The sequence below is a fragment of the Tubulanus polymorphus genome, chromosome 5, assembly GCF_964204645.1.
Source record: "Tubulanus polymorphus chromosome 5, tnTubPoly1.2, whole genome shotgun sequence".
Taxonomy (NCBI): domain Eukaryota; kingdom Metazoa; phylum Nemertea; class Palaeonemertea; order Tubulaniformes; family Tubulanidae; genus Tubulanus; species Tubulanus polymorphus.
In genome coordinates, this window is record NC_134029.1 from 10,057,703 (window position 1) to 10,085,021 (window position 27,319).

Consider the following 27,319-nt stretch of genomic DNA (forward strand, 5'->3'; position numbering starts at 1 on the left):
TCAAAGAGTTTAATTTACTTTGACAATAGGTGGCGTCGTAACAGCCCTTCTATACACTTTCCGACCTACGTGGTTTTTTATAGTGAATTGTCTAGAAATAAAATGATGAATAATAGAAACATTACTAAAGAAGCGTCCTGAGGGCGTTAACTCGAAATAGATTTCGAAATTCATTTTTATGGATATGTCCCCAGGGCCCATTCTTAACTGTCCGTATAAAAACATAAACTTAATGACCCCTTATTCCGTTACGATGATAAAAAAGCAATTAACCCACTTAGTATAACCTACGAGGCACTGCTGTCGGTTCAAACCAACAAACTCAATCCTCAAGTCAGCAGAGTGATTGTATTAGGTGTGGCGTTAGCGTGTGTGACTGACCATTTCTGTTGTTTATCTGTTACCTGCTGTACCCACGGGTTCAGATCTTCAGTACCGTGTACAATTCATACATTATGAAATGATCATATTGGTACTTCACATATTTCTTTGCTTTCTATAGTTCTGTTACGGGCTTCCATGGGAAGATGAAATTTTCAGTAAGTGATTAAGGGACCGAGTATCCTCGGCTACAGGTCAAGTCGGTCCGAGATCCCATGGTCTCAACGGGCATGGGTGATCACAAAATACTCCTACACAATTCACAAAAAAGTCGGAAGTAGTATGTTTAAAAATCACCCGTGGTTTCCACGGGCTTTTCATACATTATGAAATGATCATACCGGTACTTAACATATTTTTAAAAATCTATAGTCCAGTTTCGGGTGGGTTCAAATCTTCAGTACTGCGTACAATTCATACATTATGAAATGATCATATGGGTACTTTACATTGGCCTATCTGTTTCTATCTATAGTTCTATTACCTTGGGCCTCCATGGGAAGAAGAAATGTTCAGTATGTGATTAGGGGCCCCAGTAACCTCGGGCAAAGGTCAAGTCGGTCCCGAAATCCCACCACATGATAGGCCACTTTAAAATGCTCCTACTCAATTCGTATGTAATGAACTAATAAGTAGGAAATTCTACGTTTAAAAATCACCCGTGGTTTCCGCGGGCTTTTCACTAGTGTTTAAATGTTTCCCCTGAATCTTGAGCAGCTAAAGACCGACCGTATTTCACAATAAGTATCGATTTTACTTTGATGATCCGTATGTGCTTAACCACAATTAACAAACATGGTTAGCAATAAGGCCACGCAAAGAATTACCCTTGTTTCACATATTCAGCCCTTTTTGGAAAAGTGACGAGGGAGGCTGGTTTTTATTGTCACATCCCTTAAAAAAGCAGTAATAAAAGCTTCATTCCCGCATCTGTTTTTACCTTTTAGATGGGCGAAAATGTTTATCTTTTAGATTGGGCTATTTTGGCGATGAATCAGGATGGATAGCACTTCGTTACCGAAATACTCCACTTGCCACAGCAACAATTTGGTAACGACCGTGAAGAAAAACATAATAAGTTTCGTTTTTCAGGTTGGTTATCGGGATGCGTGTCGGGAGTGTTTTACTTTTTTTTAAAGAAACGAAAACAGATTCTACATGAAGGATGCGTATTTTCATTTTCATTTTTTACTGACCACCAATTTCGACGTGTGCGGAAAATTAAACTGATGAGAAACAAGCAATCGTTTGCATAACCTTGTCATTTTCCCGCGCCTGTCCCTGGCTAGGTAGACTAGGCGGTAAACTTTCATTTGATCCCTAAAACACTGGTTATGGATTCATCAAATTCACTCGAACCTTAAGAGATTTATGATGATATATAATTATTTCGGTGGAAAATAATCATTTTCTTGATATCTTCATCATCAAATCAATAAATGATAAAAGCTAGAGAGAATGTGTGTACATAATATTTTTCTTATACGTAGGCCCTAGAGCTTTCGGTTATGTTTTTGTTTATCTTGATATAATGATTACAATAATAATGTTTTATTTGCAATTTAGAATACAAACAAAGTAGCAAGAATATTCGCAAAATAATCTAAGAGGCTGGGACATATTCTTTGCAAGCTACGTATAGGTTTAGAATTGGTAGTAGTTACATATGGGTAAGATGAGACACCCATTTGAAGATGGGGATGAAGAAACGGTTCGTAGCCACATTATGAAGGTAGTACTGTCCCCTGAATAGTGAAATCGGGGGTTTAAATCTGATTATAGAATTATTTTTGTGAACGGACTTCAGGAGGCGCCACGGCTCAGTGGAATGGCAGAGATGCCTGAAGATGATCTCGATCTATGCATAAAAGTGTAACTGTTTACATTTCTGTGGTATTTGGTACAGTGTCCGAATGTGTGAACTGGGTTATATTTCACCTCAGGAGATACGTAACGGCGAGGGGTCTGAAACAGTAATACTATAAATAACCTGTCTCAGTGACACACGTATTCTTTCTTTTGAATTTATTTTCCTTCCTTCCACTTTCATACGGGTAGGCTTTGACAGGTTTTGATATTTTTAGAATCTATTTCATGGCAATAGGATAAAGTTTAGATATATTTCTGGACCATGCTCTTAATACAGTGCATCCACCGTCAGGTAGCCCCGGGATTATCACTGACAAGAGAAAATATAATTTCTACGACACAATCCCTTTTGGTTTCCGTGGGTAGAAGTGTTGAAAAACTCCAACTGTGCCATAGATGCGTGTCACGCGCATCCTATTCAAAAGAATTATGGGGAGAACTCCTAGACCAAACACTAGCTTTGTGCACCCCTATCCAAAACCCTGAACCCGTCGCTGACAATATCTTAGCAAATCTCCTGTGAGGTACCGGGTACTCTGGTAATTGTTAGCTTTAGAGCGTATCTAAACCACCGCCCGGAGACGGGTATTTTGAGGTTATAAATAAACGAAGGGCCCAGTCACACACTCACATTCACGCACATTCATTACCCATTCATACCTACAAATTACATGAAAAAACATTTAACATTGAAAATATAATAGTTCTATGACATTTGGTACATTAGATTGAATCAATCAATCAGAAATAATTCAATCTCAACATATTGAGGGATAGTATGGTAGCTGATAAGGGCCATAGCGTAAAATTCCTGGTATGTAAATGAGGGCGCCAGAACGCCAGAACGCCAAAACAAAAAAACGTCCAATTTTCTCTAAAAGTTCGTTTTGGCGCGCCAAAACAAAGAAAATTCCGTTTTGGCGCCCCCGCCAAAACGAACTTTCGTTTTGGCGCCCCCGCCAAAACAACGAAAAACGTCCAATTTTCTCTGAAAGTTCGTTTTGGCGCGCCAAAACGGATAATATTCCGTTTTGGCGCCCCCGCCAAAACGAACTTTCATTTTGGCGCCCCCGCCAAAACGAACTTTAAACCACGTAAAATAATTCTATATATACGAAAAATATTTTCATATATGCAAATTTATGCAAATTACACACAAGATCAACGCGCCAAATTGAAAAATAATTTTACTGTGGTTGAATGCTTGTTTTGGCGGGGGCGCCAAAACGGAAATAACCGCGCCAAAACGAACTTTTCTTTGTTTTGGCGCGCCAAAACGAACTTTCAGAGAAATTTCGACGTTTTTCGTTGTTTTGGCGGGGGCGCCAAAATGAAAGTTCGTTTTGGCGGGGGCGCCAAAACGGAATATTCTCCGTTTTGGCGCGCCAGAACGAACTTTTAGAGAAATTTCGACGTTTTTCGTTGTTTTGGCGGGGGCGCCAAAACGAAAGTTCGTTTTGGCGGGGGCGCCAAAACGGAATATTATCCGTTTTGGCACGCTTCCGTTTTGGCGCGCCAAAACGAACTTTCAGAGAAAATTGGACGTTTTTCGTTGTTTTGGCGGGGGTGCCAAAATGAAAGTTCGTTTTGGCGGGGGCGCCAAAACGGAATTTTCTTTGTTTTGGCGCGCCAAAACGAACTTTTAGAGAAAATTGGACGTTTTTTTCGTTTTGGCGTTCTGGCGTTCTGGCGCCCTCATTTACATACCAGGAATTTTACGCTATGGCCCTTATCAGCCACCATAGGATAGGGATGATTGTTCTTATTCACTAATTGCGAATATTATTGTAATATCCTATATTACAGCCCTTTTTCTCTTTTTTCTATCTTTTATGGTGGCTGATAAGGCCATAGCGTAAAATTCCTGGTATATAAATAAGGGCGCCAGAACGCCAGAACGCCAAAACGAAAAAAATCGTCCAATTTTCTCTAAAAGTTCGTTTTGGCGCGCCAAAACAAAGAAAATTCCTTTTTGGCGCCCCCGCCAATACGAACTTTCATTTTGGCGCCCCTGCCAAAACAACGAAAAAATATTTTCAATATTTTCATACATGCAAATTTATGCAAATTACACACAAGATCAACGCGCCAAATTGAAAAATAATTTTACTGTGGTTGAATGCTTGTTTTGGTGGGGGCGCCAAAACGGAAATAACCTCGCCAAAACGAACTTTTAGAGAAAATTGGACGTTTTTTTCGTTTTGGCGTTCTGGCGTTCTGGTGCCCTCATTTACATACCAGGAATTTTACGCTATGGCCCTTATCAGCCACCATAGGATAGGGATGATTGTTCTTATTCACTAATTGCGAATATTATTGTAATATCCTATATTACAGCCCTTTTTCTCTTTTTTCTATCTTTTATGGTGGCTGATAAGGCCATAGCGTAAAATTCCTGGTATGTAAATAAGGGCGCCAGAACGCCAGAACGCCAAAACGAAAAAAATCGTCCAATTTTCTCTAAAAGTTCGTTTTGGCGCGCCAAAACAAAGAAAATTCCTTTTTGGCGCCCCCGCCAAAACGAACTTTCATTTTGGCGCCCCTGCCAAAACAACGAAAAAATATTTTCAATATTTTCATACATGCAAATTTATGCAAATTACACACAAGATCAACGCGCCAAATTGAAAAATAATTTTACTGTGGTTGAATGCTTGTTTTGGTGGGGGCGCCAAAACGGAAATAACCTCGCCAAAACGAACTTTTAGAGAAATTTCGACGTTTATCGTCGTTTTGGTGGGGGCGCCAAAATGAAAGTTCGTTTTGGCGGGGGCGCCAAAACGGAATATTCGTTGTTTTGGCGCGCCAAAACGAACTTTTAGAGAAATTTCGACGTTTTTCGTTGTTTTGGCGCGCCAAAACGAACTTTTAGAGAAAATTGGACGTTTTTTTTCGTTTTGGCGTTCTGGCGTTCTGGCGCCCTCATTTACATACCAGGAATTTTACGCTATGGCCCTTATCAGCCACCATAATCTTTGAATGTCAGCGGTGAACTTGTGTTTCGCCCCGCGCCAAAAAATAAGTTGCGATAACAGAATAAGCCGCAGTTTATGCGCACCTAATCAATCTTGCGTACCACTCAAGAACTGGCGTTCTTCCGCTGGTGAATATTGTTTTTCTGTTCCACTTGGTCAATCGTCAGACTAGCTAGGCCCAAAGGTAAAGCTAACAGTTGGCCTTAAGGTTTAGTCAGTCAGGCAGATCAGCAGACAAAACAAGCTTTATTTCAACGGAATTTATTTGTTTAGCATGTTAGGCCTAATTGACAAAAAGCCATGTAGGATCGATACGGTACAGATGTTTATTGAGGTTAATTTCTTAATAATCTTTGGCCAATTTCGTTAAAACCCCAACTTAAAGTCCGCAAAAAACTCGTTGATTTTTATCGTCCCTTGATTTCGAGTAGAGAGGAGTCTATCTACTGTACATTATATCCACAATACAGAAGAAGTGGACATCATATCATATTAGTCACCACCAGGAATTGGTGGGTTAAAAACACTTTTACCAAACGATTTTATAACATTCTCGTAACTTTTCTTCCGTAAATTCTGCCAAAGAATGAATCAAGATTTTGAACATCCTTCGCACGGCCATAAATGATAACACCCGTTTGTCGCACGGTCGTTTCATCGCGCGCCACAAATGAGTACGCGTAGCCTTTTCGACCTCGCTTAGGAGTGCTCTAGAGCCTGTCTACGACCACGTGTTTCCAGGATGAATGCGATAGCAACGGGGAGCTAACGCGATGATTCACGCGCTTGTATCGACCCATACATCAACTCTATCGGCTTTACATTAATATAATACGCTATACAGTGTGCAACGCTGGACGGTAGGGAGGATTAGTACATTTTCGCTGTTTGTTCGCTCAGGACGTAAGTGTGTAATTCGTGAATTTTACCAAAAAACACTGGCTCAGAATTGCCATCCTAAAATGTCGTATATACATGAAGTTAGATTTAATGAATTAAGTTAAATGTACTACAGTATAGGCCTACAACAGGCGAGGTTTAGATTAGATAAACCATGCTCCTAGAATCTACTAGTACTAGGCCTACTTTAGGCGCTATTGCACTTTCGTACCCCCTCCCAAAATTTTTTATTTCTGTATATTATTAATCAGGGAGGTCTGTAGAGTAAAAATAAATTACTTTTGACAAAAAAATTAATTTTTTCCTAGCAAAAATTCTGATAATTTGGGGCAGATTTCCTCGATTCAAACCAATTGACCTCTTAAAATGTCGTAGTAAAATACAACAAATTGACAGGGAATATGGGCGAAGTTTGAATGAAACATACTCATGTAGACTAGTGTCTGTCAGACTAAATTTTCCTGGAAACTAAGAAGGATGGGCCGTCGATTGTGTGGTTTAAGCTTCGCCTACTCACTGGAATATAATAGGGTCTGAAAGGAATGAATTATAATATTCTTAAGAAGTTTAGTTTTCATATAAATTACGTGCACATGTAAGCTTACGATGTAAATCTTTCTGACCTGATGCCCATTTGATGATGAATGCTCGATGTTTTTAATGTAGGCCTACTTAAGTATAAAAGGGCCTAGATATAGATTTCCAAATACCACAATGTGTGGCACTATACCTCGATTTAGAAAAAAATCCGCTTTAGATTAAATGATAATTGATCGTTTTAAAAAGTTACTATAAAAACCGTATTTTAGAGGATTTTATCATACAGGATCATTCAATTAATTCGTTCAATACACTATTAAATTACGGGGTCGGTGGAAAGAGGTGCGTGCGAACTATTTTTTATGCAATATTTGGGCATCATGGGGAAAATCAAATCATAGATTTTCATATGGTATGATAACCCATGTGATACCCTTGGGGTATGATGGAGGGCCTGATCTGTGTTGAGGTATGCGGTCGTGCTAGAGTAATCGGGAGGGAGGGATGCTGTTTTTACGCACCCTGTTCTGACTTTTATGTTACAGCTGTAAAAGAACAAGAAGCCGGTCTGCATAGGGAGGTGGCACACGAAGTAAATCGACAACGGCAGCAACAACAATACTTTCTTGTTGTTTTCTTTTTTTGATTTGATGTTATTTATATAATAAACGTCGTTTCACCTCCAGGTACCGCCGTTATTTAGTTTTGAGTATAAAGCGCTTCGTACGTGTTAATGAAACTGGAAGGATGATGAGATTTTATTTATAGGATCACAACACAGGTATACACACAGGGTACACGGGGAGTTGTTTTTACGTTACCTCCGGTGAACGGCAGTAATTAAATGTTATCGTGTTTACGTGCTAATTGAATGATCCCACCGATGATTAAAACGATCTAAAATGTACATTTTTATTGAAACTCGTTCAGTTATATTGATAGAAATCCGTTTTGTCTTATCGCCAATGAATATTTCAACTGCATCAAAAGCATTTATCCCGCACACATCCCGAAACACAACGTGATCACACTTTCTTCTGTTTTTCTCTCATTTCGGTACGAAGTGTTTTCCATCCTGATTCACGGCCGTTGCACCATTTAAAAGATGAAAATAGTTACCCTCGTGACTTATTTTTGGAATAAGGCTTTTCATTACTCATTTTTTAAAATAGGTAAGATAGAAGAACCTGCCTCTCTCGTCACCTTTCCTAAAAAGGCCTGATGAGAAACGAGGGTATTTTTTGCGTGGCCATATAATCGTTTTACAAATCCCCTTGTCACCCATATGAAAGAGAGCCGAAAATGATAATCGGAATTTCAGGAGACCCATACAGTCCAATATACTTTACTTATCAAAAATAACGACTACATGATGCCAATATACCTGAATTCTTCACGCATGTAGTTCGCCGAGGTAGGCCTACGTAATGATAAGCGAAACCCATGATTACATTGTCCACAATGGCTGTAAGTCGGCATTCATTACAATGCAGAGATGTAACTTGGATGTAAGTCCACAAAATTCTTCAAATAAGGTGAAAAAAAGATACCCACCTTTTCAAAGGAATGCAAGTACATGTAGATACAAAGTTGAATTAGATTTATTCATATCTATATATTCAATTCATTCATATTGTACAATGCTGTATAACATAATGATGTGCACACAAATTATGGTACAATTTGAATTAAAAGATACTACAGATTAACAGCTCATTGATACCTAATTAACCTAAAAGTTGCACATCTCAAATACATTTTCATAGCGCAAGTTAAAAAGAGTTAATCGCACAGTTCAAATATTGTATTACATTAGCTTGAATTAAGAATATTTCTTTAAATTAAAAGTTCAATATTTTTAATCATTTAACGTATCGCACAGTGATATACCACAAGTTACAAAGATTTCACAGTTCAAAAATAATCCAGTTCGAATCACAAATAAAAAAGTTCATTAATTCTACTGATTTTAAGGGTGTATTCAATAATTTGTCGCAACCAAAGATTTCATTGCGCAGTCATATACAAATTGCAATATATTCCATTATTGTAGTTTTATTGCAGATGAATAAAATTTGAGAAATATGTTGCTTTAAAATGTTATCGATAAATCGCCTAGAGTTGGGATTGCTACCTACATTCGAACATTGACGTAGATAAGTTCTACTGAACTGTTTGTTCCTCGGATCTTTCTTGAAATAGTTGAATGGCCTTGCCCTGAAAAACTAGTTTGAGTTATGAACGACCTCGTGCTAAAATCCTATATCGTGATCGTAGCGTGTGCTGTGTATAACCTAGATAGTGAAGCTGTGTAGCAGCTTTTCGAAATGCATGAAAAGGAAAACCTATATGATGTTGTCGCTCCCTATAAATGGATAAAAATACTTTAACTGCGATATCTATTTAACGTCGCTCCCTATGATTAGATACACGTGTCAATAAATTGATATTATCAACTTCAAATTGGTATGAGGGCTCGTTTACATTTTAAACAATTAGACGAGAAGTTTGAAATATTTATGTATATACATATTGGTGTTGAATGCGTGTATAGGCTCGGTTAAAGTGCACGAGAGATATAGTATTATGTGGGAAATTGAATGTGAAACTATTGAAAGCGACTTAACAAAAGGGGTCCCAGAAAATAGTCATGGTGACACAAGAGAATGGATGGATGGTTTGTATATTGAGTAAATTGGAGGGGTGTTAGCATGAAGATCGTGAACGCTATAGCGTTCCTAACGACAGACTAAAGGGGTGGGCAGGTAGCGGCGAAATAAGATAATCCCACTATAGGAAGCCATAGCGTAAGCTGGAAGGCTACTTTTTGATCCGTTAGTAACGGAGTGCGTTGCATCTACGAGCAATTATCTGGTTCAGATAATAGATCGTAGATTGTATATAGCATGGACGTTTAAACTACTGCAAATAGTCGTTAATATCATTCTAATCTGTAATAGCGAAATAGATCTCCACAAATAATTCCTGCTTATTCAAATGTAAAATTTTCAATAGCACTATAAAAATATATAGACTTAGATAGAATTTACAATTACATGTATTTAGTGTTCGGCGTACCGGGAGTTAAGCCGGTAATTCCACACATTCAAGATGGCACCAACAAGATAGTTCACGTTCTGAAATAGGAGCGCTCCGTACGTTGGCATTTCCGACAACCTCTTTCTACCATGTCGAGGATCACTGTAGCGGTACCTGTCATTACAGGTTAGAATCCAAACATTGCAATACCTTATTTAGATTTTCTGTAACCCCCTTCCTGTATACGCTATCCGTGCAGAAAACCCACCCTCGCTGTTTCGCTGCTAAAATGTATTTATTTACTCTTTTCCAGCCGATTCCTTCACCAATAATGCAACTTCTTTCAAATTCTACCAAATACACGCTTTGTCAAATTTGTGAAAAATGTAGTAATCTGAAAGCGCTATTTTAAATTCCCTAAACCCAAGTAAATAAATCGGTATTAATTTTTGCTTAAACGCATAGCGCACCCTTAAACCGGCATAAAATGTCTGAACCGTACTGTATGTTGATACAGTATTTATCTCGATGGCGTAGTGTAGACTAACAGTTTACTTGTTCAAGGATACATCAATTTCTTCTTCATACGGAAATTCTGCTTTCTTGGAACTCACTGTAATTGGAGGTCATTTCATATGATAATTAAACATTATATTGCTTAAAATGAAAGCGACTAATTAATAGATAGGTCGCTTAAATATCCCGGCACCGACGGCTCAACGTAAAAACGCCTCTTGGAAGCATGTCAACCCCGTGAATGCGTTAAATGTTCAATTTTTGTATGGGTACTAACTTGTTTGTTCCTCCTATTTACGGCTGTTAAATGGTACACGTACCAGTTTATTGACGCGTATTGCCGATTCATTCATGTAAGCAACAATGAATCGTCATTGAATTTATATGTGAAGGTAAATGAAGTTCGCTTGGACAAGGTCAAATCATAGAAACGATTATTCGGTGAGAAAATGAAACGGCCAAAAGCGTTGGGGGAAAGCGCATTTAAATGAGGTGTTGTTCGTAGACCAATGTTTTCGGATGATTCTGACTATAATTGTGTGCAAGTTGTCCTCTATCCGTAAAATTTGTTCATTATCACTTACCGGGGGTTAATCACTGTTAATGGCGTCTTAAGATGGTACCCGGCGTTGGGTGTGGTTTCTCAACACCCTTTGGCGTGCAACTAAATTAAATGGTCACAATAATCTTGTAAAATCACATCAAAACAATGGCGTCCCGAGACCCATTTTTATAATTAAACCTGTGGCACGAAGATGGCATAGTCATTGAAGTTGAAAGTTACTTATAATTTTAGTTATCCTATTTATTTAGACCTACATTTCTAAAATATTGAATCATTACTTTATTTACCTGTTCTCTGCATCAGCGCAGATAGATAACTATTCAGTTATAAGCTGGATTTATACAGTTCGACTAAGGGTTTCTCCGTATATGGCGCCACCAACGATAGCTAAGTACACTTTCCACAATGAGGGTGCTCCGTCCGTAAGCATCTTAAGCATAACCACGTTGACGTAGTGGTGCCATTCAGCACATCAGATTCGAATAACCGACCACAACATTTTCAATAAACCCCTTCATTGAGTGTGCATTGTGCAGAAAATCCGTAATCGCTGCTTTGCAGCTATACCCAATCAATCATTATTATTATCGGTATTATCATGTTTATCAAAAGCAATAGCAAGACGATTTAACTTGGTAGTTATTATATCATTATCAATTTCGCCCTCAATTTAATGGAGACCGCTTTGGTGGTCTTTGGCTCACGAAGCATCGGGAATTTCCGCACTCATGTTTATCCGAGCTATCTCCGGGAACTGGTGCAACGTCAATTTCGTTAGCGGAAAATGATTACGTGTCCCCAAATTAGCACCGAATACAACCACATACAATCTGCTGCAATAATGACTATATTAATAAGCAAGCGATAGGCATGTGGCTTAGTGGTGGCATGCGGCAGACTCACGGAGGATTCGCAACCCGCAATGCGAGAAAAATTTTCTCTACATACGGTAGACTTCTTTGGATTCTCAAAATCCCGCCATTACAACATCATTTGTTTCTATTTATACATTCTAGACTTCTAAGAATTCGCCTCGTTCAACCATGGACTCTAAATTCCATAGTTCAACCAATAACTTTCTAAACGGTCAAGACTCTGACTGTCAGATAATTAAACAACTTCGCCTGAAATATCACATGTTCGTTCTCTAGAATGTAACGTATGCAGCGGTAAATTAGAGAAACACTATTATTCATCGAAAATCCCTATCATCATAAAAAATAAAAAATAAAAAAAATCATCAGAATCATGAAGAAGGCCTGGTGGTGGCTTATTGGTGCCTATCTCAAAATGTTATACATAACTGTTGCTATTTAGAATAAACAAAACATGAATATGTATAATTAAAACTAACGATTTAAGCTTTGTCTGAGCGGAAGCCATCACGTATTCCGCTCATTATCATATATTACTTAATCTATACGGCTTATGCCTAAAACACGGAATATGTTCACATTTAGTATCACATATGTATGTGATAAGGTAGAATCCGCCAAACCAAAATAGTCAGGGTGAGTAGGGCCTATTCGTGTGTATATGCGTAAAATCTTGTCACTTCATGTGTAAAATTACATGCACGCCGAGACGTGAAAGTAACTAAATTTCTATACACGGCGCATGGTCTCTATGGATCCCGGTGTTACCGCTTGGGTACCGATATGTATTTATTGTTATGCCACAAAACCGTTTCGATAATGCTCTCGACGAGTTTATTCCACGTCGCCTCGTGATTCACTCATTCCTGATCGCGCCATAGGATTGTTCGTGTTTTCGAGTCCCTACCGGCTTTGGATTTATGCGTATACGCAGACAGTGAGACTTGGGTAAATATCCGTTATTCTTTGGTTTTGTTATTTGTTCTAAATGCTACGACAAGCATACGGACTATAATTTTTTGTATCTCATTCGAAATATCATTTACTTTAGAATCGATATGTATGTTGATTTTGAGAATCGGCTCGGGATAGCGATCGGCATTACGACCAATGGAGATATTATTCGTCTATTTAAACCCTGCGTCATCGGATTCTTACCGACTTGGGGAAATGTTATCCAATTAATCGCCAGGCTTGAAAAAATTTCGTGGGTCTTTATGTGGAAATATCTCGTCGGTAAATGAATAATGACTTGTCAGCAATGTGAGAAAATTGCCTTTCTGTAAAATTTGAGGATTGGAAGATCGAAAAGCGGATCATGAAATGAGTTTTCATAATAAATGTCGCCATTGAAACGTATATAGACGTATGTTAAATAGAAGTTAACAGGTGAATTTCGTTTGCGAAATTTTTGATTGTTCATACATTTGATTTGAAATACCGTATACATTTCATTCGTTTAGTAAGTCCGATCCTACTGGTATTATAAATGCAATAATCACAACGGTGATCAATGATGGGCCCTAAATTACTAAAATAAGGAAAGTGATCGCTTTTTAAATGCTACGTATGCGTACTTACAATACACTTTTAAGAACTGCGAGATAATGCCGACGGTTCATGGAGTTCATATTTAAGCTACATGTATTTTCACTAATGCACCGGAATTAGATCGGGTGGCCTTGCCATTCGTGGTACGTTTGTTACTCGGAAAGCTCTGCTTCAAAGAAAGTGAGAATCGAGCATTCTTTTGAGCTTCAGATTTGATATCGAAATTTCGAAACGGTTAGTTTACCTGTTAGTGTATGATATGCGGTGTGTTTTATGCATCTCGCATTCGCATTTCAGAAGTGTTTACTTAAGAGTGGCGCTGATATCTTGCGTGTTTTTGGAATTGTTTATGTACCCTCACAAAAGGCTGTTCATTAAGGCTAATGTACACCAGTTTCCATCTTTCTTTTACGCAGTAGATATGTGTTTATCATTCAAATTGATTAAGTTTTATTTAGAAAAGACTTCTCAAACGAAACGGTGCTGGCTCGTTTACCTTTTGAACTATATCGGGGAATATAAGCCCATTCACGTTCTGTAATCGCGAGACTTGAAATGCTTGCTGGAATCGAGTCAAGATTTCTCCATTATTTCATGTGCGCACGTCGTAATACACACCATATGTCTGAGTGTAGTTCTTTTCTCGTTTAGAAAATAACAAGATACTTCACAGATCGACATGGATCTCGAAAACGTTTTGAGAAAACTGGGTAAATATGGGATTTGGCAGATCGGAGTTTACGTCATGTGGGCGTTTGCCTTCAATATCCCCTATGTGTTCAACGCTCTCGCGCTAGTTTTTATTGGTAAGTATTTCTTTTTACAAAAATATATATCGTTGTCTTAACAAATACTAGAATGATATGCCCAGGAATGGATCGCGCAGTTATCGTCGTATTGAGACGAGTTCGGTAGTTTGCAGTGGCGTATTCCAACTGGCCACTCACAATTATAGAGAGATAAGGTTTTGTTTTGATATTTTTGAAAATAATTGGAAGTTAAGACAATAAAAGGTGTTTAAGTCGGCGTTAACAAAGTGATAACTGTTTACTTCTCTTAATATTTATAATAAAATGATAAATGTTTCTGCTGTCTGATAAGAATTTGCCGTTTATTCATAAGATTTTGCATTTTAGCCCGATGATTATCAACTATCATACAACTCGAGGTCCGTTGTTGATATGTACTATGATAAAAATGTTATTTCATATGTCAGACTTCAGTTCCGCTGGTATTTGTTGTTCAAGTTCGATGAGATTGAGATTTTGGCTAAGCGCCCAATTTATGAGATTTTATTTTGGTCACTGGGTTGAGATTACTTGACGCAACTATGTGCAAAATACTTTGAGCATTATTCTGAAATTTCAGGGTCTCGACCGATCTCATATCACTGTACTGTTGGCGAAAATGAAACTTTTCTCTTAGAGGGAAATGGAAAGCCATCGATGTGTTCAATGTATCGAAACTCCAGTTTCGACAACACAACTGTCAGTTGTCAGAACGGTTGGACATACGCGAATCACGAGGAGTTCGGTTCCACAATTGTCACCGAGGTACAGTATTTCGGCTGAGAAAATCTGGCCTCACGTCTTCGACGAACTTGCAATAAAGTTCAACCGCCATCGCAATAAACCCCGATTGGAATGCATTTTTGTATAGGCCCACGCGCCTATTACTGTCACAGCTGTTTATGAAAACATGTTTACATCGTTTTTCACGAAATCCTATGAGCAGTCTGTAATAACTGATTATACATGATTTATCTATATTGCTGCCAATACAATACAATAGAACTTCATTATTTTTAAGTCTGAAATTTTACAATAACAACATTCGAGTAAAAGCCAGACAGGTAAAAAATGAAAGTAACATGAAAATCATACAGAATAATAAAATAATAATATTGTGGTTTATATAGCGCTAAATCCAGCGAAGCTGCTCAGAGCGCTTTACATTTTTGGTATTATTACCCCAGCCATTTGATACTCTTACATGTCAGTCATCTCTCCCTGGAGAGAAGTAACATCCGAACAGCTCAAAAGCTACAGTTCGAATATGCATGGTTATTAGAAAATGTTATGAATATGAATAGTATTTTGCTCCCGAATCTCACAATTCACCGAATATCGTATATTGACCCTTCGCCATTGCGTTAGTAGGGAACGATGAATTCGTCACCATTGCATTCGGGTGGCAATATTGTACTTTATTGGTCGTAATATATTGCACGTATTATTTCATTCCAGTTCGATTTGGTGTGCGACAAAAGCTACTTATCGGAGTTGTCACAGACTCTGTACGTTATGGGTGAAACTATCGGTTCTATATTGATCACACCTTTAGCTGACGTATACGGCCGGAAAAGGGTTCATTTGATTTGTCAGTTTTTCCTTGCTGCCTGCACAGTAATTCAGTCCTTCTCAGTCAATTATATCATGTTCGTTCTGCTGCGGGTTGCGAACGGAATGTTTTTATCGGTAAGGATATTTCGATTCGTGATCATGTTTTTGTCTCTGTTTTGTTACTAGCACGGAATAAAAAAAAATATAAATATTTTCCCCAGGACGCTTTCACAGTTTCTACTTATTATATTTTATTTCTACATATTTTATAGGGAGTTGTCTTGACCGCGATTGTGGCTGCGATAGAAATGTTCCCGATGGAAATGCGAACCTTAGCCGGTCAGCTGTTCTTCGTCTGGTGGGCTGGTGCTATGATGTTTATGGATCTACTGGCTTACTTCATTAGAGACTGGCGCCACCTACAATTGGCTCTGGGTCTCATTCCGTTCACGTCAATGATCGGTTTTTGGTACGTGACCTCCATAAAATGAGCGGTTGATATGGCCAATGCCCCGGAAAAAATACCTTTTAAGCTTATGCAGTAAACTAGGAAAATCTCGACGTTACGAGAAAAGCGGATACTAGAATTACTATAAGTGAATATTGTTTTTGAAACCATATGCAAATTGTACAGCCGTATATACAACATCCATTGCCTGTTTTCTCTTTCGTTCTTTTCGAAGCAAATCGATCATCCTTTTAAAAAAGACCTTTGATGCCGTTATTTTATAGTTAGTTACCAGCATTGCATTTCCGATCTGGGAATCCAGAAGAACTCATGCGGTAAACGGTAATCAACATACAGCACTGCCTGTATAGGCCTATTGCTTCCGATATTTTAGATACATAGATAAAAAATGGGAATTTGGTTGCCTGGTTCTGTCATGAAGATATATGAAGCGATGATAATTTATCTGCCATTTATGTGCATACTCTAACTTGCGATGTATAATTCTACAACCCATACAGCTTTATACATATTAATAGACATTGAAATGTACTTTTTATCTGAAAGACGTATATGCTTAGATTTCATCAAGCGCAATTTCATCTACTTAGGTTATGTCCAGAATCAGTTCCATGGCTTCTAGCTAATGGAAAAGTGGAAAAGGCGGAAAAGATCGTCAAACAAGCTGCAAAACTGAACAGAGTTGAGTTACCCGAACATCCGTTCCACCAGTCTATAGTGACAGAAGAAAAGGAACCTGAACCAGAGCCCGAACCCGAACCCAAAGATAATGAGGTAATAGATTTAACATCTTTTGCAAATTAGTATGATACAAATAAGAATGAGTGGATGATAATTCCTATACGATTATTCAATCATCGAATTAGAAATTGATCACACTTTACTCAAATCTTGAATCGTGGTTTGAGTGACCCTCAGCTTTTACTCAATCTACGCATTATTCATTTATTAATGTCCTATGATCTGTTGTTGGTCAGCGAAACCAGCAACGTCTCGGAATAATATATATCATGATACATATGCATGGACGCCAGGCAATTAAAACCTCACTTAATAAAGGATTTAGCATTTCTGGTGCATATGTATAACTGGTCTGGTCATATTTTCTAGTAAGTGACCTGCACTTGACCATACGTGTATTAACATGTACAGTTTTATATATATGCACACATATATGAAACTTCATCATTGATTGAACTTGAATAACCCCTATAATTTCAACTCCATTTTAATTCTATTCGTCCACACGATTCACACCCGTATAGTAGCAGGTGTTGTAAATTCACGTGAGAGGTTAGCAAGCGCGTTAATATTTTGCCCATGATCCCGTTGTGACAACTTTGCTGATAACTTGAAAAACATGATAACCAATCGAACCTATGTATTCTATTTTATTCGGATGACTAATATCGTGATATGTAATTTCAAATCTCCGAACCATTTTCGGATTTTAGACATACGACTTGACTCATGACGAGACAACAACATTTTTAGTGTCTAACTGAAGCGTTTAGCATCTAACTAACGCGCGAAGTCTTCGAATTTGTCTATGATGACAATATGTACCCCGTATACTCTGGTGGTGTAATAAAAATATAACATAATAAGGCAGAATATTTGTGTATTCATAAGCGTTGCAGATTACGATCGAATTGCCCTATATTGGGGTGGAAAATATTAAAAATAAAATCAACTGGAAAACAGCTTTCTAGTACGGAATAGTAAGAATCCTGATACAAATTTCATAATGATGTGATGATATATGCACCCGTAGCCATTGGAGGTGATATCCACCCCGTTGCGATTCTGGTTTTAATCACCAGATCTTATTCGGGGTTGGATTGGAGCTGTCATGTGAATAGGGCCGTTTCTTCGCAACTTTATTCAAGTAATTATGTTCACTCCCATTAGGAATGTGAATATGTATGCATAGAAAAAAATTTGATCAGTTACAAATCACAGTCTGGAGAATTGTTGTCAAACATGGAATTTTGTTACTCCGTGTCGATTTTCACGTCGTGTCCCAAGGCCATGCAGCGTAATTCCTCTTGGCTACGGGCAGCACTCAACAATATAATGAGAATTTTTACACTAATGTTGAATAATTTTTATACCTGTTTTCACTAATCATTTGACCCGTCATGTTATTTCCATGTTTCATTCTTCTATAGGTCGCAAAAGCATCAATACAATGGACCTGTCGTGGGTCCATCGTCTGCGTATAAACCGGACTGCAAAAAGCGGTGATTAAAGGTTTTTACATGAAATAAATATTATGTCTCAATCTCGTATTTATATGATATACTCTGACAGCAATATAGAAAATCGTTTGAATAACTTTGAACGAGCGATATTGTTTTTGTCAGAATATATTTTATGTTTTTGGGGGTTTGGGGGATTCGATCAAAATTCTTCGGGTTAATAAATATCCTTACCGTTAAATTGGGGGCGGTTTTTTTATTTCGAAATTTCGACGGGGTGTTTTTTTTTATAAAACGTACTTCAAATTTAAGGATGTTTTATTTAACGGAATGTTATCGACAAAATTTTCTCCGAACAAGAAGTTTTAATCACATACGAACGTGGAATTCTCAAAACCGATTTGAGCTAGCTCTCTCTTGCAAGGCTTCAGAGAGGCTTCAGTCGCATGTTCCAGATGCTGGGGTCAGTCGGGTTGATTATCAATTATTTCTGGCTCATCCAATTTTTTGGCAAACACCAAACGTGTCCCGCTTCATCTGATCCAGTTGTAGTAGTTTAGATGTCACGAATTACGATTGCTATTTTACCATTGGACAAATCCATTCATGTGTAATGTTATCATGACATGCAAGATATCTCACCATGCTTTCATTATTTATTTTCCAGTAAACTATTGATAATAATGATAAATGAAAATAATATTCGTATTAACAAAAAAGATCTATATCTTATCTGAAGATAATTCCTTATCATGTCTCATCTAGATCATGTCATGAATGTAAACAAAACAGAAAAAAATATTTTAAAAAAAGATTTATGAATAAGCATTAATACATCATGATTCTAACACCCTAGAGGTGTGCAAATTATGTTTTCTTTTATCACGGATTTCGTTGTTTACAGCCGAAGATTCAGAAAGTGAAGCCGTGCGCTTTGGCAAGTGAAGATGCTAGAAACTGTTTCATGCTCATTTCGCATCCATTACTGAGGAGAATATTTCTGATTATGTTGTCTCTGTGGTAAGTATATGAAGACTCGTGTTTCACCAGGGATATTGATATTCAAACAACCATAACAGCGAAAACACAAATCTAATTTTTCAAATGCGTAAGCAAATTCATTTGATACAAACGTTTTGGGGAACCCCCTCATTACCACACGTGACTGGAAATGGATGACGTACGTATATGTATAATGTGTACATACAAATCTTGATTACAACAAACAAGTCTTTGATCACGGTTCCTCTTTTATTCTTAATGTCTTCGAACTAGTGTGTTATTAGTTTAGTGGTACATGTACTATATTTATTCAGTTAGTTATAGTGGGTTGTAATTATCAAGATTTGTATGTATATAAATAACTGTATGTTATCCATTTCATTGAGTCATCTGTTACCTGATGTAGGGAAGTTCCCGAATACCTTTTGATAATTGTTTATCGTGCAGTTTCTTGGATCACAATTAATTACGTGAATTCATCGAGACCCTACATCAAATTATTTCCAGGTTCGTGAACAACATTGTTTACTATGGAATCACGTTCATGTCACCCAGCTTGACGGACAGCAAATACTTGAACTTTTTCCTCAGCGCACTCGCCGAGTTACCCGCCTGTCTCACTTGCATACTTACTTTAGAGAGGTTGGTTTCTAAACATATTAGTTTATCCAATTTCTTTCTTTAGTCTACTCTCATTGGCTCTCAATATGTTGCTCCTTAAGCAATCCACAGTTAAAGCCTCGATATGTATGGAAAGAACTTTTCTATTGTAGATTTGGAAGACGAAAACCGCTGTGTTTCTTTCATTGTTTAGCTGGAGGTGCCCTACTCATACTCATATTTGTTCCAGATAAAACTGGTAAGATAACCCTTACAGATAATGTGCGTTAACATTTATCATCAGGGTATTGGTCAATTAGTATTTTTCACCAAGAATGTATCAAATATTTTAAAAGCTTATAGACCTTTCTAATTTGAGGGGAGTACCAGATTTTACTCATTTTATTTTTCAGCTGATGGCACAAGCCTCATGTGGCTTATCATGACTTTGACCTTCATCGCTAAGTTTGCCATTACTGGTTCATTCAACGCACTTATTCAGTTTACGATGGAGGTATACCCTACAAATCAGAGGTATGCTTGCTAGTTTATGTATATGCTAAATGCTAATAGCTCATGCTCATGCATATGCCTAGAGCTCGTGTAAACTTTGCCATGTTTTGCAAATTGTAATGTGGGGTGGGGGTGGGGGTCGGCAGATCTAAGATAAATTCATACGTTTGTGGCCTGTAATGACAGCACAGCTGTCATCAGTGAGCGCCGCAACCGCGAAGCACATGAAGGGGGATCTGGTGGCCCTCCCCCAGAAAATTTTGAAAAATTAGATTCACCATTCCTGCCACTGGCTACCTATGGAAACCTACTCTAGGCATGTAATTCGTAGAAAGATAATGAGGATTAAAACAGAGCACATTAAAGGAATCTAAGAATATTCATAGTATAACATGAAGGTTAAAATTTATAAAAACCCACTTGAACTGTTGAAAAATCTCAAAATTTAACTTACGATATGCAGAAATACGACAATAACGGTAATTGACACTGTGGCATCTCATGAGTAAACATCAGGCTATGTAAAAATATTATCTTCAAGTGTCAGAAAAGTGCCTCCTCAGCCCCTTTACGGCCCTGTACCATACTCAAGTCCATGTGTGAATCAATTATAATTTGTTATCTCTATGCGGATAACTATCAAAGACACCTATGTGTTTGTTTATCATTTTAGAAACACTGGTCTCGGACTATCATCAATGACTGGAAGAATGTCAGGCATGATCGCACCATTCACTATTCCATTGGTAAGTAAAGGTTTATTCTTTGAACACTGCATTTGATATTCTTTCATCGAGCAATATGTAATTGTTCTGACTGATATATAACATATAATATTTTCAGGTAAAAATGATGCCATGGGTGCCATTTTTTCTTTTTGCTGTGATGTCCATCACGGTAGGAATAGCTGCAATGCTGTTACCGGAAACTTTATATTACCCTCTACCACAGACTGTAGAAGAAATGGAAACCTGGGATGTACCTACTGTCAATGGTTTGATAAACTCATGTTTATGCCGTGACAAAAAAACACACAAAAAGAACAATCCAGAACAAATGCCGATGACAAAAGATGTGTCTTACGTTTAATTCTGGTTAGGGAAATTAAGTAACCATGGAGAAGCAGACAGTTTCCCAAGTAGTTTCCATGGTAACACAACAAAACAGACTTATATTTGTCGATTGGCGCGACACATCGAAAACAAGACGCCTGAGTGCATCGAAAATTGGTTCTTAGAACAAAGTTCTACAATGTTATTAGCAAAATTCATAACCCTTATTCCCAACGAAATGGCGCGTGAACCTGAAAAAAAAACGACGAGAGTGGAATTTGCAAACAAAGTGTAGTTTTAACCAGAGTTTTCAGTGGGAGCCTCCATCACTACTGAGGCAATGCACCTATAGCAAGCTGGGATCCACCAGGCTCGCTAGAAGTTACTTGGTTCTACCGCGATCAATTCCTTCTACATATTAGTTAAATCCGAGTGAACCTTTCTCTTGAATAATATTTTTTAGAGAACAATACCAATCAGTGATTACTAAAGAAATGGATTTAAGAATTATTTGAGAAATATATCTATTCGGGAGCCTTAATGTCCAGTTCAAAGTTGATTGAAAATGAACTTATCTAAACAACGAATGACTTCAGTGCCGATCACGCCGTCTGGCAAGATAGCTGGTTTTGTGGTTCCTCGTTGTGACAAGGGACCATGTCCTGAAGGACGTTTATAGCGCTGCTTTCGTGTAATCTCGTCCAATTATGGGTTTATGGTGTACGGATTCCTTTGACTATTTCGGTACCTTCCACCCACAATTCAGCCACTGATGATGGCACTGATAAATTGCGTACGAACGCAATACATGCATTTGTAATCATAGATACTCTTACGTGGGGTATAGATTAAACTCCACGATGATGAACCTCGACTTTGTACAAAATCTTAGAACATAATCATAATCATGAATCGTTTTTTTTTTGTATTCGCTGTTGTCGTGTGTGTTAACTGACATCGAAAGGAATGATGTAATATCATGTTATCATTTTAAAATTGTATCAATGAATACAGATTAACTTGGGTTTACATACATACATGTGCAGTGTATAATGCTTATTGAAATTACGAGTTTTAACTCTTTAAACATACGCTTTATACAGGTATACACCTTATTTCCGTAAACACTGCGCTTTGATGCATACGCTTGTATGGTTCCTGAGAAAAAAAACGCTATTTATGAAATGGTATTTATTCAACAAACAATCCTTCGAAAGTGTCAGGCAAATTTGATGGATTTTTGTACACTTGTTACTTTGTAAGTGTGGGTGCAAGTGCGTGTGTGCGTGACGTGTTTGTCATATCAAACAATGCACTATATATGTAAATAGATAATAAATTTGAACATATGTTTGGTTATGAAAAAAGAATTAGTTTTTCTCTGAAATGATGTGGGTGTTTTTTCATTTCATACACTACATTGGGTTTACCTTCGAGGCTCTATGCAATCAACGATTCTAATGCTTGAGATTTAAAACTCTGATGTCTAAATACAATCGAAGGCTGCCCGTGTATTTTTTCTGCAAGTTATTCCACATTGTATCATTAAGGTTGCTGATCGGTCAAATTCCTGTTCAATGTATTACGCCTAGATAGCGTACGTACATGTCTAGCCGGCTGTGATGTGGCAGCGGCTGAATTAGAACTTCGATATACATTTAAAATATTCATATGTTCGCATTTCGTATGTTTTTCGATTGCGTTCGAGCACCCTTCTTTATGTGACACATATATTAGGCGCTCATTTTTTGTATTGAAATTTGTAATCCGACGATACATGCATGTTAAAAACGAATGGCGATAAAAAAGCCGGGACATGGAGATCGTAAAGGTCTTGAGGAAACTTGGCGAATAGGAGTATACGTGATGTGGGTATTCGCTTTCCATGTCCCGTATGTTTTTAACGCCCTCGCTCTTGTTTTTATAGGTAAGTTTATTTACACAGGATCTTTGTTGTCGGTTGATGGCTGGAAACTGCGAACCATATTTCAAAAAGTAAAAGATATTGGGAAAAAGAAACATAGAACCCGCTTATAATGTCCTGTGTGGCGCTTAGCGGGTTGAGGGTTTTAAAAAAGTGGTAATGGTGGGGAGATGTTGGAGAGGGTATTTATGATAAGAATTGTGGTCATTATACCTCCGCCCAAAATACCTCCACCCAAATATCCCACACCCAGAATCCCTCCTCCCCCCATTCCAGAATACCCTCATATGTGTCCAAAATACCTCCCTAGATAAGCCCTAGATCCAGGAAGAAAGACACTAAATATTTGGATGGATATATGAAAGCTGTGGGTACTGGAGTGTGTAATGGGTAGTGTAGTGTGATCTGTTCGCATTTTGGTGGCCAGCACACAGATCACATTGTTCATTGGGGTTTGATCCAGGACTCGCGAGATTTTCAACAACACGGAAGTAACGTGTAATAAATGATGACTTGAATTGCATGACTACCTACCACCCCTCACTAAAAATTAGTAATAATAATTAATAACATTTTAGAAATGGCCAGAATTTTAACTTAGGTTCTATCTCAATTTTATTTTACAATTGCGATTGGTATAATTTTTTTTTAAACGGCCGTTAAGGCTTCATGTTTCGTCTCCAATTCACTGCAAATAGTTACGCAACTACGCACATTTCAGTGTTTTTGGCAGCTGTACACTCAATCGGCACCGTTCGTGACTAGCTTCACTGCGGAATTATCATTAATTAACATCGCTATATCAAATCAACTTATATTGTGCCTTAAAACCCTAACAGCCGAAATAATTGAAATGCACACACGATTTCTATCATTGAAAATTGAGAGAGTGGCCATGTTTGTGTTCTGCTGCATCGCGTAAATCCCGCGCGGTGGCGCAACCGTGCCGAGTGGGGCCGATACGTCCAGTCGGTTTATGCCTGAAGGACAAAAATTAGTAACGCATTAGTTATACAATTTTTAGAATTAATATTTTGTCCCTTTAGTTTAAATTTGCAGGCCATTCATGGCAACCGGACAACAATTGAAAATTTGGCACCAAAAATTATCCGATACATGAAGGTGTCCCGAGTTCAAATATGTTTGGTGCCAAGCTCTAACGTTTATTTCCCACTCGGGTGAATTGCTCAAGGACTATATCGACCGATATGATTTTCTGAAGGGAATGGCAGTAGGTCGATAACGGCTGTTACATCACGTCAGCTGTTTGTAGCGTATGTATGTAGTCTTATTCACTAATCCTAAAAAATGGAGGTCAGCAAACACATTCACCTATACCCAATAATCTAACAGAGAGAATTTTTCACCAAATCATTTCAAACCATCTAGATCATATTCCACCTTACATAGTCACGTTTTATTTCCGTCGCATCAACAATGTCAGGTTTATGACAGTGCTTTCACCAGTAGGCTCCTATGGAAATGATTTCTATTTAGGCTAATTCACTGCATTGCCAAGTGGACTTCATTTTACATCATTCATCCATTCATCTTTAACCAGAGGGTCTCAATGATGGGTAGTTTATCATTAGCAGAGAATCGACCAATTGGTTGAGGGGTTTCGATATTCATTTGATTTTATGATTTTTTTGTGGCAAACAGAATTAAGGCGACATTTGTTTAGTGTATACCAGCGGGTCGATCATAGAGAGTTGTTTATAGAATCTGGACTCCTTACACCATATAGACATTTCCGTACATTTTTTTTACATTTTATTTGGGATCAATTTGGGATATTTGTGCCATATCTCAGACAGCGCGGTTTGAATGCAGAAAAGATGAAAATAGTGTCCCCTACAAGTCCCGAAAGAAAGTCTTATCATTGTAGTCGTTGACCCTTAAATCCCGTGCTCAAATGTGTTCCCGAGAACCTCGGGATGTGTTCTCCTCAAAATCTTACCTTTTAATCTATATTCAAATATATACGATATATAGGATACCCTTTTTTATCGACATCAGAATGAACAATGTATTTTTCTACTGTATGATTAAATGCGATCATTTTCCTCTGGTACATTAGATGGTCGCAAAAAGAAATTATTCTTAAATGAAAATCAAATTCATGATTAATATTGGTACATTTTCAATTCGGTTCGACCTGGTATGTGGAAAAAGTTACTTAAAGGGCTGATACAAACTATGTATGTTATGGGTGAAACCTTCGGGGCAATATTGATCACACCTAGCCGATGTCTTTGGCCATAAACGAATCCATTTAATTTGTCAATTTTTCCATGCGGCCTGTACAGTGGTATACTGTCATTCTCATTCAACTACATCATTTGATAATTTTTGTTATGGAATTCAACTTATATTAGGATTTCTACCTAGGGGGATAACAGGGACATATGGCAACTTAATAAACCTTTGTTCATTCCATCATAAGACAGCGAGCTTTAAAACTTCGTTAAACCATCATAAGACAGCTTTTAAAATGTTTTATAGGGATACCCTCAGTAGTTGTACTAAATGAATAATCATTTCGAAATGCGATAATAACGCTATAATCGTATGGTCACCAGAGGAAAAACTACTCCGTCGATTAATATGCACCGTATTTGACGATATGTATGGTAAAGTTACCTTGGATTCGAAGTATATGATTCGACTAATTCTAGATTATTACCAAACAATCTCGAAAACACGCGTTTCATTTAATCATTGTATTGGATTTCTATTCTACAGGGAGTCGTATTACCGCGATTGTGGCTGCGATAGAAATGTTCCCGATGGAAATGCGAACCTTGGTCAGCTTCTTATATTTTTCGTCTGGTGGGCTGGTCCTATGATGTTTATGGATCTACTGGCTTACTTCATTAAAGACTGGCACCACTTACAGTTTGGCTTTGGGTTTTATTCCATTCAATTTCAATGATCAGCTTCTGGTAAGTGTAGAAACTATTCGTTTATGCATTGGTATATGAATAGTACAATATAGATGATTGAATATTGATGATCGATAACGTTTCTTTTTTTTAAGATGAATATATCGATAATTGAATTGACCGACGACCAGTCCAGCCCCAATATTGTCATGGAATCAGATTGATTACAAAATGAACGTCCAGGTTCGCAATTCTAATTGTTATTTCGAAACACAAATATTGATGTCGTGTGCACCGGCTCCTTAAATAACCAATACATTTTGACCGCTTTTCACGGCGTCAAAAAAATTAAAGATTCAATCACTGTCTATTAAGAGGCATATGTTTTAAGTATCGAGCCCTAATTAGGGTTTTCTGTTGCTCTTGCAGAAAACCCTACTGAAGTTCTTCGGATTCGATGGGTATCAATGCAATGGTCAACATTATTAGTCAAACATGATTGAATAAAGCCGGTGTGTATAATAAAGTTTGTAAGAATTCAGTCTACAATGTCGAAGCTTAGAGTAATCCTCTGAATCATGTGAAAAACGACCGAGAATTAACTGATTAACAAAGAATTCATAAACTTATTCAAATCAACGTTGTAAATCAGTACGTTAATTTGATAACAACAAATTTCCAATTCATTTCGTTTTGCGTTGTGTCCCCAATAAAATCTAAGCGCTTGAAAAATGCTTAGATTCCACCGATTAGATGACAAAATTAGAAACCGCCGTTTAGGGCTTGAATCTATACATACATTGGCCTATCGATTTCGATTTCGAGTTAAATTCTATCGAGTAAAGTGCCTGCTTGAACCCTGTGATTTTGAAGGTAATATGAGGATCATTGTAGTTGTCCCAGTGATCATATCAGGTTCGAATCCTGACAATAAACAATCTGTTTTCATTTCAACAATTCCCTTTTGTGCAAGAGCACAATAAGTCAAGAAGTTTAAGGCAAAAATACATAATAGCCGCCTTGAAGTTATATTAAATCTTTCGTTCGCCTGGCCAACGGTCGAAACAAGCACGCCTTTCAGGTAGATTTCTACCACTCAACCCGGTTGGCAAACGTTTGA

The 27,319-nt window shown here is 37.7% G+C and overlaps 1 protein-coding gene and 1 long non-coding RNA gene across 4 annotated transcripts; one reads left to right on the plus strand and one right to left on the minus strand.

Moving 5' to 3' along the window:
• The first annotated feature begins 5,994 nt into the window (after positions 1 to 5,994).
• On the plus strand, positions 5,995 to 22,751 carry LOC141905207 (organic cation transporter protein-like). 3 transcript variants are annotated; one of them, XM_074794014.1, is made up of 12 exons: positions 5,995 to 6,128; positions 13,863 to 14,017; positions 14,580 to 14,764; positions 15,458 to 15,688; positions 15,826 to 16,022; positions 16,613 to 16,796; positions 19,128 to 19,243; positions 19,733 to 19,867; positions 19,999 to 20,084; positions 20,239 to 20,359; positions 21,012 to 21,084; positions 21,182 to 22,751. In XM_074794014.1, the coding sequence occupies exons 2-12, from the start codon at positions 13,891 to 13,893 to the stop codon at positions 21,425 to 21,427; spliced, it is 1,701 nt and encodes a 566-aa protein (XP_074650115.1). In that variant the 5' UTR covers positions 5,995 to 6,128; positions 13,863 to 13,890; the 3' UTR covers positions 21,428 to 22,751. The 3 variants fall into 3 exon arrangements, with proteins under 3 accessions (XP_074650115.1, XP_074650113.1, XP_074650114.1); XM_074794012.1 differs by lacking the exon at positions 5,995 to 6,128 and adding an exon at positions 12,506 to 12,608; XM_074794013.1 differs by lacking the exon at positions 5,995 to 6,128 and adding an exon at positions 13,299 to 13,445.
• LOC141906145 (uncharacterized) lies at positions 8,843 to 11,290 on the minus strand. Its single transcript, XR_012619311.1, has 5 exons — positions 11,073 to 11,290; positions 10,805 to 10,884; positions 10,274 to 10,317; positions 9,744 to 9,878; positions 8,843 to 8,882 (listed from the first exon to the last, which is right to left on the minus strand). It is a non-coding gene; the product is annotated as an uncharacterized LOC141906145 (long non-coding RNA).
• Positions 22,752 to 27,319: the final 4,568 nt, after the last annotated feature.